The 17,059-nt window shown below is 35.9% G+C and overlaps 1 protein-coding gene across 1 annotated transcript in view; it reads right to left on the minus strand.

Annotated features, from left to right (window-relative positions):
* LOC107657413 (translation initiation factor eIF-2B subunit gamma-like) overlaps positions 1-17,059 on the minus strand; it is a 33,635-nt gene that overhangs the window by 6,257 nt on the left and 10,319 nt on the right. Inside the window, exons 5-9 of the mRNA XM_016445467.1 lie at positions 6,326-6,415; positions 2,816-2,949; positions 2,505-2,695; positions 2,320-2,382; positions 2,054-2,202 (exon numbers count right to left, since the gene is read on the minus strand). Coding sequence (XP_016300953.1) covers positions 2,054-2,202; positions 2,320-2,382; positions 2,505-2,695; positions 2,816-2,949; positions 6,326-6,415 — 627 coding nt within the window. The remainder of the gene's footprint in view (positions 1-2,053; positions 2,203-2,319; positions 2,383-2,504; positions 2,696-2,815; positions 2,950-6,325; positions 6,416-17,059) is intronic.

A 17,059-nucleotide genomic window follows, 5' to 3' on the forward strand; every position in this document is an offset into this window, starting at 1 on the left:
CCCTTCCCCTTAACCCCGAACCTCCCGAGCTTTGTAAACAACCTCTCCTACATGCAAACAAAGGGCCGAAAAATGCAAGTGGCGCTTTTAAATGCCAGGGATTTCCTAATCCCTTCTTACTTTTTTATGTTTTGAAAGAGTTGCTGTTCCTTTCTTTCCTTCCTCTATCCTTTCTTTCACTCCACTCTTCATGCACAGGCTAATTCATACACGAGGGTCGCCACGTTGGCTCCAAGCTTGTTTTTTTGAAGGGAAAAACTGGTTTAAACCAAAGCTGTCTCCACCTAACAGGGGGTCCTTTTTCTTTACCACCCAGAGCTGATTTGGGACAGTCTGTGTTCAATGGCAAGCGAGATCGCCATTAACCCAAATCAGCTTAAATCTAAACCGTTTTGGGTGAAGAAAAAAAAACAAAAAAACTGTGGGCAAAGAAAAAAAAAAATCTTTGTTCATTCACAAGTCTATGATGTCAGAAAAGAAGCATGCAAGTTTAGCGAGATGTGAATGTTTGCTGAGGCTTCTTTTACTCGTGCATGTAATACTTGTAGCGAGACACTTGTTTCTTTGGGAATCATTACATCTACATTCATCACTTTTCTGTTCATTTGTTGTACCGGGGGCCTGTTCAGGGTCAGCGAACACCTTTAGGGGTCTGACAACGCAAGTTTCTGCTTTTGCTCAACACAACAAAAAGCAGCAGCATCCACCCCAACACCACCCTCAGGCAGAAACGGGTCAGTCTCTCTGCGCATTGTGTCTACGTCAAGCCCACTTTTAACCTAACAGACAAAATCGGAACTTTTGTTTCTACACGCTGAACATCTGATCCAAACCACTAAATACTCTGGAGACAGCCAATCTGTCTGTCATCCTAGACGTGTGGTCGGTACAGGATGACACAGGGGTGCATGAAATTGCAAAGGCTTTGTACACTATGTACACTACTATTTAAAATGTTGAAATTTATACGCTTTGAATTGATAAATGACAGTAAAAAACTTGGTATAAAAACTGGTATATAAATTTGATTATTTAAAAGTACATTTTTAACTATTTCAAAGATGCTTTTATCAAATAATTCTTAAAATGTTCATGGTTTCCACAAGAATATTAAGCAGCACATACAGTTTCAACATTAATGGCAGTAAGAAATCAGCATATTAGAATGATTTCTGAGGGATCATGTGACACTGAAGAGTAATGGCTGCTGAAAATCCAGATTTGCAATCACAAGAATAAATGACATTTTAAAATGTATAAAAATAGAAAAGAAGTTAGAAGTTATTTTAAATTGTAATAATATGTTACAATATTACTGTTTTTACTGTATTTCCGATCAAACAAATGTTGCCTTAGTGAGCATTATGAGATAAAATCCCAAAATTGTATATATATAATAGCCAATATGTCAATCTTGCAGATGGGCTCTGTCAAGTCTGATTAATTTAAGCAAATCATATCATTTCATTTTCATTTTTAAATCAAGGTTCCAATGCCTTCTGACCAACAAATTTCCATGATTTTCCTGTGTTATTTTTGTTTGCTCCTAAATCATAGCAACTGCACTGACAAATGAGTTAAGCATAAGATTATATTCAATATTGACATTTCCAAGACTTTTTTTTTTTTTAATAATTTAATTAATTCCTCTGACTTCTCTAGCTCTGAAAATCACCATTGTAAAATTCCCAAATATTTCCAGGTTGTCCATGACCACTGGAAAGCTGCTAAAAACACTGGTTAAAAAAAAAAAAAAAAAAAATTGACAGTCTATGCTGGAAAGTGTTTCCAAAAGTCTGCAATGCATTTGGCTTTATTTGATCTATTGCAGCAACATGATTTAGTTATTTATTTAAACTATTTAGTTAAATACTGCTGTTTATTAGTATGTTTTTAAATATTATTACATTTAACCACTCAAAGAATGCAAATGACGTTAGTTTGGTCAAACATCCTGTCTGGGTTTGATTTACAAATAAATTACCCATAAAAAGACTCTTTCTGAATCATATTCTCACAAACATTCAGAATGCACTTGAGTAAGATCACTTACCCTTCTTCAATAGTGACTCCATTCATGATGATGGAGTTGGTGATCTTCACCTTCTCCTTGATTGTAGATGATGTGCCAACATTTGAACGCTTGATGGATGTCTTCTCTGATATCTGACAAATTGGCCCAATAATGCTGTCACTTCCAACCTAAATAAAAAAGACGGCATTACTTTATTTGAGGAGTAATGTATTTCAATATACATTTACAATATGCATTTTTAATCACAGACAGCATCATATTTGTGACATATCTATGGGACTCACCAAGGAGCGTTCTGAGACCACAGCAGTCGGATGGATTGGAGGGTCCTCAAACAGCTTTGGAACCTAAGGGATAAAGGAAACCATAATTCAGTGCAGCCATTGCAGTGTCTCAAACGACTGTTTTGCGGACAGTTCACTGTAAAGGAAAATGTGCCATTGAAACAGTTCTTTCAGTTTGTTCTCACCACACGATTGGCCTCTATATAAGCCGCGAGCGTGTTCACACGATAACACATGCCCTCCTCCATGATGTGAACATAGCAGCGTAGCTTTCCGCCATGGTAGGCCTCACTCATGTCTCCACGATGATCGTTCCAACATGACCTCTCCCGGGCAAGCTGGAGCAGCGCCTCTTCTTTACTAGTGCTGAGGAGCTCTGTGAAGGCATGTATGTGGTTTTTGAAAGGACACCATTTATTATGTACACCAAACATTCTCTTAAAAGGATGACAAATATGAACTGTGCAAATGCGAGTCATTACAAGTGGAAGCGTACCCAAATTGTGGTGAGCATCCTGTTGTTTTTGATTCTTCTCTGTATCCTCTGTTGCATTTTTGGAGTTTAAAGACTTGGAGAATTGCTTTCGCACCAAATATGGCACTAATTCCCCCCTGATTGAGGTGACAGACCTGTAAATAAAAGCATATGGTAACAACACAGGTTTGAGCTTGTACTTAAAGCAGGGCTGTCAGTCATTTAAGACAAAAATAATTTTCTCACCGGTAGTGTATATGCTATTATTCTATCAAATTGATTAATTATTTAACTAATTCAAAGGCATTATTGTGGCAGAAGAGTAAAGTAATGAATAGCCATTACATAAAAGGCTGTCAATTTAACACTACTATTCCAAGGCTTGGTTAATTTTTATGTTTTATGCTTTCTTATGTTACATTTGTTTGGTTAAAATCAGGCCCGGTTCTACGGGGGTGCTAGAGGGTGCTAAGCACTCTCAAACGAAATCAGTAGCACCCTCAGTTAAAGCTGTAATAATGGCATTTTATTGCAGATATGGCAAACTACCCAGTGTGTTATGTTTTGCTCTTTGGAGAACGGTTTCTATTTCAACGTGTTTTTGCAGAGTTTAGCAACGTAGCCAATCACATATAGAACTTCATTGATTCTAACGTAACTGTGAGATCGCGATGAACTAAGATGATCAAGTGACAGCTTTTTAGCGATTATAAAAGGAGCGCTCTTTGCGCCATAGCAATGGATGGCACTAAAGTTTAGAGCACCCTCACTAATTTAAGAAGCACCCTCAGTGATTTGATTCTCAAAACGGGCCTGGTTAAAATACATAAGGTGCTCAAGAAACATTTTGTCTCATCAATGTTGAAAATGTTTATGCTGCTTAAGATTTTTGTGAAAAAAAACAATTTTCATTATTATTTGATGAATTTAAAAGCTCAAAAGTTGTTCAAATCTTTTGTAACATTATAAATATCTGTACTATTACTTTTGATCAATTTAATGCACCCTCAATTAATAAAAGTATTAATTTCTTTCGAAAAACAATTTTATACTCACTAATTTAAGAAGCACCCTCAGTGATTTGATTCTCAAAACGGGCCTGGTTAAAATACATTCAGAAGTGTAATAGTGTGAAATATCATAATTTAATCATAATGCCTGTTTTCTAATTAAATATATTATAAAATGTCATTTATCCCGGTGATGGAAAAGCTGAATTTTCAGTAACCATTACTCCAGTCTTCAAAGTCACATGATCTTTAAGAAATCATTCTAATATACAGTGGGTACGGAAAGTATTCAGACCCCCTTAAATTTTTCACTCTTTGTTATATTGCAGCCATTTGCAAAGCCATAGTTCACTGACAAGCTACACAAAATCGCGTTTTAAAATCGTCAATGAATCGCCTGCGATTTTGAACGCGATTTTGTGTAGCTTGTCAGTGATCTACGGCTCTGTGTAGTAAATGCCGCTCCATCTGAACGCACGTGCTGGAGATTTATTACTAATCACCAGAAGCGGCTTTACTGACGAGATTCACATTTGATTTTTTTGCACAGCCCTAATATATATACGTATATAATTGTCTTAATTATCTTACGGACTCTACTATTGAATGGAAGCGTATGACTAAAGATAAAAAATATGCTTTGGGAATTTCCAATGGGAAAAAGGAGGATTAGCTGCATAAATTAAATATAATAATAATAATAATAATAATTTGAAACAACATTCATAAAGCCCATTATTTCTATATTTACACATCACAATTGCTCAGTCAGCGTATGTCAAGACATTCATAATGGGAAAAAAAAGGGAAAATTTTAAAATCAATGCAAGAGACGTAAAAGCAAAGAGGAACATTTTAACATTTCAATGTCCAATTGAATTTATGGTCTCTTATACAGTATATAGAAGATATAAATCACGGTTTGAAAAAAATCATGTATACTTGAGGAGCAATTCAAAATCTACATCACTCCTTAAACCAGTCTCTCTCTCTTTCTCTCTCTCTCTCTCTTTATTTTCTTTTAGGCAAGATTAGAATTTCCAACTGAATGCAGAGAGAGACACAACAGTTACTATGTCCATTTTCTCCTTCAGTACTCCATGGCACTGCAGGCTCAAGGGCGACAGAGAGAGCGAGACGAAGGGAGGGAGGGATGGAAGGGCAAAAAAGAATGAGAACGAGACAGAGAAAAAGCAGCATAAAAAAAGTCAAACTACTTTGATGAGGGAAAGTGGGGAGTTGGGGAGGGCTGGGGGGGGGCAGATCAGATGAAATTATATTTATATCAGGGGGAGAGTGAATTAAAATGTCAAAGCGGAGAGAAGCCTCACGCTTTTCTGAAGTCTGTGAGAGGGAGAGGACCTAAGAGAGGCCATGCACCGCACCACTTTACAGCGGGCTGCCTGGCCTCACAATGTCAGTTACAGGAGCACAAAGGGGACTGGAGGGGCAGGGGAATGGAGGGCTATTGGAGAGGATGAATGGAGAGCTGAGGGAGGAATGGAGGGGTGGACTGTAGAGGACACAGGCCCACTCCAGGATTAGAGACACTGCGGAATGACTAGTTATGTGAAAGGGGTGCTGATAAGATGCTTGTCATGAAGTGCAGAAAGCAATTTTTGTTTTTTAATTTAGGCTTTAAGTAAAACTTTAACATATTAACTTTCAAATTCAAGTGATTTTAATTATACTACAGTAAAAAAAAAAACAAATACAAGAAAAAATTAATTTATTCAATTACATTCCGCTCTCTCCCAATATAAATATAAAAGATTTATTTAATTAACTAGAACACCTAAAAGTCCCACAATACAATATAACAACAATAAATGAGCTATATTATAAAATGCATTGCGAATGCCATTTCATGTTGTCTTTATGTGAGGAAAATAAAAAGAAATTGGAAAAGATTTTAATGACCTTCTGATATCAGTTTGTAAGATAATAAAACCATATTTAATAGCAGGTGATGTGTTCAAAATTCACATGCGGTTCAGACAGATTGTGCTTTCTGGTTGTACATTTTAAAACTACTTTTACAGAAAAATGTATCATTTTTTTTCCTTTTTACACATTTCTGATTCAATACAAACTTAGTCATTATAAAAAATCTTATATAAAAATCTTCATAACAATTTGAGAGGAAAGTTAAACTGAAAAATGAACATGATTTTGTTAGTATTTAGCTTTAATAAAAGCAGCACGCAAGCAGCATGAACTCCAAAAGTTTGTGTAAAACCTGATGATCTGGATGTTATCCAGCACGATTTGAGCAAATTGATTCAATGGATGCAACATCTGACCTTGCGTTCAAAAGGAGTTCATGCGGTCAGTGTCATAAATTTGCAGACCTTATTATTTCTTCTTAAGTAGTAACTTAAATTCTAAAACTTTCTTCTTTTTTGGCTCATCAAAATAATCCTCATAAAGTGCATGTGAATTCTTTGGCACAACATGCAACTGGCAGGAATGGACACAGAAAGCTGTGAAATTCTTCCTTCATTGGGAAATCTTGACTTACTTGTTGTGTACTAAGAAATCAACCACAGATCTCTTCAGGCAGTACAGGTGGGCATCCAGCAGGCCGGTCTTGATGAGCATTCTGGGATGTCTGGAAGAGTGACATACATATAAAAAAGTGTTAGAGAAAGGGAGAGCAGTGAAGACGGGAATCTTGGAGTGCAAATAAAAAATAATGACAGTAAATGTGAGGAAGGAGGATGCGGCTGCTCCAGAATAAAACGCAGGGTAAACGTGGAACGTGCTTGATGGTGAAACAAAGTAAATACATAACAGCTCTGACAAAAACACTGTAAGGCACCCTGCTACCCTGGTTTCCTCAGATGTTTTATAATTAGACTACATAGCTTGCCTTTACGTCCCATGCAGTCTTTCATTTTCCTGTCTCACTCCCACTCTAATTGGTCTCTTTGAGGCACTGAGAACTATAATGACCCCCAAAATAAGAATAACAAGTGAAACACAAGTGAAGTGACATGAGAGAGAAGAAATGGAGGTTGTATCTCTATTTAATCTCAGACAAAATTAAAATAAATATAATCATTCCCATTTTTTAACATACATTTACATCACGGCCATGGCAACCTCAGCCAGATTACGTTTGCTGCCACAGCTTGCGAGTAGTGAGATGTCAGGAGCACCATCGGACCCCCCAGACTGTTTTATAGCCTGCCATTGACATGAGGCCCACAAAATGGCTGCCCCCGGGCCAGAGTGATTCATATGGAGAAAGAGTCCAGTGCATCCTGACGAACTACACAAAGTGTTACTAAAGGTAAAGCAGACTAGACCGCAACGCAAGTTAAGCTGTCAGATGTATGTGAGGACTTCCAGTCCCATGTTTGGAGAGAATAGTCTTTACATCAAGATTACTGGGTCAAGGTTTGGCCTCAATTCATGATGATTCAAGGCTATCAAGTGGCACAATAAGGTTAAAAAAATAAATAAAGACTTCTAGAATGCAAAATATAAATTAAACCTTGAAATAAAATGTAAGTATTTTAAGAAATGGATAAAAAAACAGTTAAAACTACACAAAGAAATTATGAAATTCATTAAATTAACAAATTCAGTATATTCAATGTAATAATTTTAAATTAATATTTTGAATAAAATTAAACTGATAAGTTATAAATATATATTTTGAATGAATCTTTTCACAAAAAAATATAATTTGTAGGTAGTATCCCAATACTGAGGCTGTATGCCTTAGGATCATTTGCAGTTCCCTTTTTCTCCACATTTTTGCTTTCCCATCACTTAGATAAAAAGGTTCATCTTCGTCTCGTCTGTCCATAAAACTCTGTTCCCAAATACTGGCTCACATTTGTGCTTTTTTTGCATACTTGCTGATCAGAGGTTTGCATCTTGCCGTGTACCCTCTGTAGTTCTGTGTCAAAGTCTCCTGTGGACAGTAGATCGTCAGAGCATCACCCCAGCTTCCTGGAGGTTGTTGGTGATTTTACGGACACATATTTTAGGGTTTATTTTCACAGCTTTTATGATTTGTCTGTCATCAACTGCTGTTGTTTTTCTCAGCTGATCAGGTCGTTGTTGGTTGCAGATGGTTGGTCGGTGGTTTCCAAACTGCTGATTTCTAATTAAACTGATAAGTTATAAATATATATTTTGAATGAATCTTTTCACAAAAAAATATAATTTGTAGGTAGTATCCCAATATAAATTTAGACAAAAAAACATTAACCCTAAAAACCATTATTAATTTAGAACTTCTTTTTGTTTATATCACTACAATCCTAGTTGGATTATATATATATATATATTTTTTTTTTTCCTGGAGGTTGTTGGTGATTTTACGGACACATATTTTAGGGTTTATTTTCACAGCTTTTATGATTTGTCTGTCATCAACTGCTGTTGTTTTTCTCAGCTGATCAGGTCGTTGTTGGTTGCTGATGTCACCGGTGGTTTCCAAACTCTTGATTTCTCATGCCCTTTGTTTTTGCTATAGCTCTAATTGAGTTCCTCTTTTCTTTTAGCATCCAAATTGCTTGCTTTTCTCTCGAAGTCAGCTCCCTCGTCTTCATTCTGGTTTGTGTGTGTCGTCATCGAATGCATCGAATGATCACTTAGAAAGACCTGTGAGGCAACTGTTCCAATACTTATGCTCACATCAGATAGGAGGATGAAACTCTAAAAGTGTTGATCTTCTTAGTTGGTAAAACATGTGTGTTGAAACACCCAATAATAAAATATGACAATTTGTAGTTTTGTCTCATATTCATCTTTTAAAAATATTCACAGATTTCTGAAGTATTGTCTTTACTGTTCCAATACTTATGGAGGGCACTGTATGTGTAGAGAGAGAGAGAGAGAGAGAGAGAGAGCAAAAGAGCGAGCGAGAGAGAGAACTTTTCAGTACTTCAAAAAATGGCAAAAAAATGTTAAAGCTATACTAAGAAATTATGTAATTCATTTAATTATCAAATTCAATGTATTAAATATAATATTTGTAATTAATATTTTTAATACATTTAACTAAGTTTTTTTTTTTTAATTAATCAGTCTTTTCACAAAAAAATCTATAGTATCTCAATATAATCTTAAATATTAACCATAAAAAACATTATTATTTTGTTATTTAACATTTGTTAATATCATTGCTATCTCTGCAATCCCATTTGGATAGCTGCCAGAGTTTCAATGAAAGTATTATATGTCTATAATTATATAAATATGTCTGTCTATATATACATACATACATACACATACATGCATACATACAGACTTCTGACTACTGCCTACTCAGACTTTTGAACCCCACTGTACACTCCCACCCATAGTGATGCACCGCATGCAGGCTTCATGCCGGACGACCTGTTGTAAACACAGAACAGGAGGGCCCTCCCACCCCCTGTGACATTTATGAAGCGAGAACGTAAGAGAACCATCTAATCTCTAGAGCTTTACTGTTTCCCTCCAGCGTATAACACACTGAGAGGCTGAAATGCTGCAGTGTTTGTTCACCCAAATGTCGAAAACAGACTGGCTGTGTGTAAATCAGAGCGTGTGTGCGTGTGGATACATTAGAAATAAATTATGATGACACTAAGCTGTTCCATTAGCCAGCAGTGGCTGGATTCCTGAAAAGCAGGAAACAAGTGCGTGCGGAGACAGAGGAACGTTCAGATGTTTTCGACTACATATGGCACCAATGTGCTAGGCTCACACACGCAGACTGCAGGGAGAGATCCAGAGGAGGTGAGGAATGACCAAAGGCATGACACACTGATTTATGGGAACACCCAACAAGTGACATCATGGTCTGGCACCTGCGGGCAGGAGAATGAGTGAATCAGGGAGAACGATGAGTCAAATGAAGGAGTGATGAGTAACAGATACAGATCCTTGTGGTTTCAGAGGAGGAATGAGTGTTAAAGACCAGGGAATAGAAGGTCAGGAGGAAGACGAGACTGCCAAACAATGAGGAACAGGTGCTGTTTATGAAGTACAGACACTACAAGGATCACAGTGCAAAACATAACTACGAATCAACTTTTCAGCCAAACTACTCACTTGTATTGGAAGTTATAAAAATGCTGTGAGTGGTAAAAACATGTTGCTATGCCTTCATGAAATTCAAAACCCCAGATATAGCTCAAGTCCCTCCTTCAGTGAAAGTCTAGTGGGGCAGTGGTTCTCAATCCGGGGGCCTCAGAAAACTTCCAAAGGGGGGCACAGAATAATTTAAAAGTATTTGAACTAATAAATTATTATTATTATTATTATTATTATTGTTGTTGTTGTTATATTAATATAACTCTAATCTAAATTAAAATGTTAAATTGAATCATATTTCTTTTGGTTTTACCTCAACTATTGTTTTGTTTTTTTGAAGAACTTACTATTCTGGAATTCAGAAAATAAATTATTATATTAAAATAATCTAACTCTAAAATAAAATGCTTAAAAACGAAGATGTAAACTGAAATCATATTTCTTTTGATTTTCCCTCAATAACTATTGTTTTTTTATTTAAAACATACAGTTCTGGAATACAGAACATAAATGAATATATTAAAATAATCTAACTCTAATCTGAATTAAAATAAGAAAAGATGTAAAATGATGATGATGATTATTATTATTTCTTAAAACTATTGTTTTTATTTAACAAATTACTATTCTGGAATTCAGAAAATACATTATATTAAACTAATCTAACTCTAAAATAAAATGCTTAAAAAATGAAGATATAAACTGAAATCATATTTCTTTTGATTTTGCCTCAACTATTGTTTTTATTTAAAAACATACAGAATACGGAACATAACATTAAAATAATCTAATTTCTAATAATCTAATAATCTGTTCTGGAATTCAGAACATAAATTATTATATTAAAATAATGCAAATCTACTCTAAATTAAAAATGCTAAAAATAAACAAAATGAGATTGTAACCGTAATCATGTCTTTTTATTTTCTCTCAATAATACTGTTTTATTGAAAAACATACAGTTCTGGAATACAAATTTATAACGTAAATTTATGAACAATAATCTCAATATATCAATTTTTTTTTAAATAACACTTAATCAAAATTAATGATAATATTAGGGCTGCACGATAAATCGCATGCGATATTTAACGCGCATCTTGTCAGAAAAGCCGGTTCTGTAATCAGCGGTAAATCTCCATCACGTGCGTGCTTTCACATTGAGCAGCATTAACTACACAGAGCAAAAACTACGTTCATATTCACGCGATTTTTTGCGCAGCTCGTCAGTGAACAACGGCTCTGTGTAGTTAATGCTGCTCAATGTGAAAGCACGCACGTGATGGAGATTTACCGCTGATTACAGAACCAGCTTTCTGACAAGATGTGTGTTAAATATCACATGCGATTTATCGTGCAGCCCTAGATAATATGGTCTAAACGTGGGGTCTTTGAGTCAAAATGTTAAGAATCTATGCATCACTCATCTATGGGATTGTTTTGGAAATAAAAACGTTGACCTATAGTGCTCATGTGGGTGCCAAAAGTTCAAATCCAGCTTGCAACATTGTGCAATCCATTTTCCCCCACTTTCCATTACTTAAGGTCTCCTGTCTATGTGATAAGAAAGAGACAAAAAAAAAGTCAGAATTTGCTTAAATAATTGTAATCTTGAAGCAACTGTCATTTACCGTAATGGTCCAAGTTAAAACTCTGCTGTAAAACCAAATGTCTGCGACATTTCCATCAATCACATTCCCTCGCCGTCTGCTCAAGCTGACAAGGATGACAAAAATCTGGGAAAGGCCTCCAGGGTTGTGAGTGACTCACACTATTAGTTTTAATGGCTTACTACTATAAAGCCCAGCACAAAGAGCAGCGTTACAGCACAGTGAGGTCATATATTACAAAGTGCGCCATCGAATGAGCCCAAGCAAATTTATCCAGGCCTCTTTGAGCCCGGATGCCCCGCAAGACGCGAGGCCTTTGTTCTGCGCTCACTCGTCTGAATCGGCGGGGTAAATAACTAACAGACTGACAGTGGAGGAGAAAGACAGGAGCTGACTTTGGATCTGATAGGTTGGTAAATCTTAGCACAGGACATATGGCTCACACCTTCCCCTCAAACATCCTCAGTCGATCTGGAGAGTGTAATGTTTGAGCAGCGTGTTTAGGAGGCGGAGCTGGATTGCGCGCAATGTTAAACACTGCTCCTCATTCGCTTTGTTAAAGCTGCGAGTGTTTAACAATGCTAACATGCCTTTTCTCTGAGCCGTCTGAGAAAGTTTACTGCTTCCATAGCTGTCAGACTGAGATATATGCATGCTTCCTGTCCCATCTAGTCATTCTGGATTTGTGTCTTTTAAAAAGTATAAATCTAGTGTGTTATAGTATGTAAGAGCTGGAAAATTGTGACCCAAGAGTCAATGAATATTTCATTGTGACATTTTACAAACTGATCACTACTATTTTGTCACGTATGCAAGGGTTGGTCTTGTTTTTGGACCACCAGATCAAAATATCCCTTTAAAATATAATCTGTAAATAATATGATCATAATGAGATTGGAACAGGGGCCGCAAGTGTTTTTATTGATAACTAATACTGAAAGTGAGAAATAGTCCATTTCAATCATTGTAATAAAGCTGATAAAATAAAATAAAATAATGAGAAATGCTGCTTTCACAACTAAATTAAATAAAATGTTTAAAAAAGTTCTACGTTTTAAAGTATTAAAATTACTAAAACTGAAATAAAAATAAATTCAAGCTAAACAGAAATATCAAAAAAACATTTAATAATAAAGACAAATGCATAGAGCAAACTGAATTAAATTTAACTGAACTTAAATTAAAATAAACTGAAATTATAAAAAGTTAATTGATCAATGGTAATAAATACTATAAAGGCCGGGACACACCAAGCCGACTTCAAAGAACTAGCGGTGACGAAAGCCAACGGTGTTGTCGCCTCACGTCGGCAGCGTTGGACCAAAAAGCTGCGCTCGAACACACCGCACAGACTACAGCCGACGGCAAACTAACATGTGCGTTCTGCGCATGCGTGAGAGGAATTAACTGTCTATATCAGCAGCTATCAATAAAATATATTCGTCATTCAAAAGGAGAAACCGAAACAAAGATATACGAGATAAACGCAGATATACGAAACGTAAACAAAGCAGCGCTTGCTTACCATTTTGAATATCAGTAACGTTGATAACTTTAATACATTTTAAGCGGCTCATGTTGTATGAAAACATTTGCGTATTAGAATGATTGGGAAAGATCACGAAACATTTAAACAGCCTTCTGTCTGTACCGCCTTCATTTACGTGCTTGTTTTCATCACTTTCGCTTTAATTCTCGGGCACTGACTCGTTCGCTAAACTGAACATCCAATCAGAGCTCTCACTCGTGCCGACGGTCCCGACGCCAATTCAACATGTTGAATCGGGCAAACTGCCGCCGACGTGAGCCCGACGTGAGCCCAACAAGAGCCGACGAGTGGAACACACCAAACAAACTAACCCGACCGTCGCTCGCCGTCGGCCCGACGTTGGCCAATAATAGCATATAAATATTACTAAACAACACTAACACAATTTCAGAGAAAATTTAATTGAAAAAATAAAGTAAGATCAATGTGACTGCAATCTGTAAAAATCAATTCCAGTGGCAACTAACACTACATTTTTAATGGTTTCTGCTACTAGACCGCACAAAGATGGAGACACCAATCTCCAAAATGTGTTCGTCTCACATTTCAACAGTCTTTGACCCTAGAAACACAAAAGGACCACCGGCAAGTTTTACTTCAACACTGTTAGTGCCTCTTTTGATGATGCTAGAAATGCGTCGGTCATTGCGTTGCCACATCTGCCAGCTCGCTTTCAAGCTCTGCCTCATGCTCTCACACTATCCAACTAAATCTCAGGCCAAATTACAAGACAGCGCAAAGAAAATCGCTAAATCTGCTCAAAGGATTTTCCAACCAGTGCAGGACTTGTTTGGTCTAACACAGATATTATAAATTGGACTGGTCTAAAGAGGCAGGATTCTGCATCAATCAAATTTCTTCCAACACTTTCAAAGTGACTACTACATAGCTATCTGTCAACAGCCGGACGGAGAACATGAAGAGTGTTTGTGTTAGAGGAAGCATTCTATTCAGCTGATGAATTTCACAGCGTCACGGACCAGGCACGAGATCATTTTGTTGCGTATTAGGTGAATATGTGCACTGTGGCTTGAAGATTCTCTGTCAATCACTTAGAGAAGTGAAAAATTATTTTGTAAGATAAAAAAATGCATTTAAAAATGGCAGACGCCATAAGAGTAAACCACACTGAGAAATGAGCATGACCCAATTTGTCTATAACTTCAAAGGGACTTATATTCATAGAGTGTAAGCATACATTTTCATTTTGAAACAATTTGGTATAACCATGTATAGCTGAACAAAACTATAGCTTTAACTTCAAAACGTGTATGCATACTTAGAAACCTAGAAATGAGCAACAAATTAGATTAAAATATTAAGCATAAAAATGAATAATTCTGTCATAATTTGCATACAGATTTACCCTCACATTATTCCAAAACTGGTATAACTTACTTTCTTCTGTGAAAAAAAAAAAGATATTTTGAAGAACACTGGGCCCAAACAATTTCGGACCCCACTGACTGTCACTGTACGGACGAAAAAAAAAGAAAAAAAAAAGATTTTTTCAAAGTATCTTTTGTGTTCCACAGAAAAAAAGAAAATCATACAGGTATGGAACGGCACTAAATTTTGTGTGAACTATCCCGTTAAGCCATAATAACACAGAGAAGACAGTGTTTTTACAGGTCTTATAAATAATGAGGACTGGCTTAACACATGTGGACTGCACATATAGGCTTCGCTGTGCCTGTATAAACACATATCAAGACAATGCCAAGGCTCAGAGACAACTCAGACAAACAGAGCAGTATCTGAAGTACTGTTAAACATTAGCAGACATCTTTCAAACCGCACTGAGAATTCCTGTGTCCTTCAGAAGAGCCCAAAAAAGAAATGGCCAGGTCATATTCCACCCAACATCAAAAACATGAAAAAAAAAAATATATATATTTTTTTTTTCTTTTTTTTTTTAAATTGTGACATTATTATGGAAGCTTTTTTTCACCACGAAGTAAAAAATAAATAATTGTAATAATAATAATAATAATAATACACTTTTCCCCCTCACAATTCTTGAAATTGCCTTTTTTCAGAATTTCAAGATATAAACTCTAAAAAAAGAATTGTGATATAAAAGAATTGTGAGATAAAAAGTCACGATTACTTTTTTAAATTATTTTCAAAACAACTATGCATTTTTTTTGTAATTCCCAATGATTATTGTAATTAGATTCTCACATTACACAGCATTTATTTTTACTACAGTAAACAATAAAAAAAGCTTCTAGCTTTATTTTATATAAAATAATTTATATTTTAAGTTCTTTATTTTGGGGTGAGATTTGCCTCAAAATAATGTTTTTTATTGTTTTTACTTTGAATACGTGCTTATATTGTGAGAATATATTTGCATTAGTCTGGTGTGATAGATACATTACCAAATGTCAGATTAGGCAGTGTGTGTTCATTCTCCCACTCACCAGACAGCATGCTAACAGCTGCTGCAACCCTTCTATTACTGAACAGGATTTACAGTGGCAACGACTCCCCAAATTATTTATGAGCTCCCAACACAGCCGCATACGGAGCCCTATCACACAGCTCTCCTACACCCAGACCCCTGATCACCCCCCACAACCAGCAATGGCAGGACCTTTGGCCTCCAGAGCCCAAAGCACAGGCCCCACGCAAGGTGCTGACAATCTGAGGAGCCTTTCCAACATCAGGCCTTAAACACAAAAATGACAGCATCAGATCAAATTAAAAGCGCTGAGAGGAAAGATGGGAGGAGTTATTAGGGCAGTTCAAACTAAAACAAGACATTGACTTTTTTAAATATGGAGTCTACCCTGATCCAAGCTTTAATTTTGGTCACAAAATGCAGATTTCATTAATAACAGTTGGCAAATAATGCTTTTATTCATGCATTAAATTGATCAAAAGTGACAGTAAAGACATTTAAATGATTACAAAATATTATATATATTTTTTCTATTAATCTAGTAATCACATTTTTCTAATAATCAAAGATTCTTAAAGTTAAAGAACCTAAAAAAAAAAAAAATCAGTTTCCACAAAAAATAAAAAAATAAAATAAACAGCACCACTGTTTTTCAACATTAAGGAAATATTTTTCTTACATTTACATAAAATATATTAAAAAGAAAACAGTTACATTATATTTTATATTATATTAGTTATAATCATATACTAAATTGTAATAATATTTGACAATATTACAATTTTATCAAATGAATGCAGTTTTAGTGAGCATAAGAGACTTCTTTCAAATACCTTACCGCCCCCAAAGTGTACACACACACACACACACACACACACACACACACACACATATATATATATATATATATATATATATATAACCATGCAATCTAGTCACCAGTGTATTAGTGTATTATGCATCATTAGCAAAGTATAAGCTATTAAATTATACTGTTTAAAAAAGATAATACATCTGCACTAAAGCATGGATAAAACATCCACAGATGAGGAGAAAATGGCTTCTGAAATTAAGTACTCATAAATTAAACACTCATCAGATAAAATAGTCTAATAAAATGTATTTTCACATAGTTCTGGGAAATAATACACACAGATCCAAAACCTCAGACAGAGAAAATCCAAAGAAAAGAGAAAGCAAGTGAGAAAACAGTAAAAGAAAGACAGAGCAGAAACGTAAAAGTGGGTCGGGAAGGGAAGAAAGTTGAAAAACAGTTAGGATCAACAGTTAAGAAAGGCAGCCGCCTGCTAAAACAGAGTTGACAGGCAGCACTTATGACAGGCCGGTGTAGAGGCAGCAGTTTTAGTAGCCAGCCCACATAAACAGCAGGTCATCGCCTCGTGAGGCCGCCATTGTTCTGAGGAAGCAGCACTACTCTGAAAGCAGTGGCTTTAAATTATATTTGGACCAATCAAGTCAGATTTTCAGCATAAAAAAAAGATAAGCACAAGAACACAAAATGGGCCAATGCATATCCCCTGAACACCAAGTCCAAAGTATTGTACAGCAATGACCTATCTGTTTTAAAAGCCAGACCAACATATTTGGGAGAGGACAGGACAGGACAGGACAGGACAGGACAGGACAGGA

This window comes from Sinocyclocheilus anshuiensis, unplaced genomic scaffold (genome assembly GCF_001515605.1).
Source record: "Sinocyclocheilus anshuiensis isolate Anshui unplaced genomic scaffold, SAMN03320099.WGS_v1.1 scaffold155, whole genome shotgun sequence".
NCBI lineage: Eukaryota > Metazoa > Chordata > Actinopteri > Cypriniformes > Cyprinidae > Sinocyclocheilus > Sinocyclocheilus anshuiensis.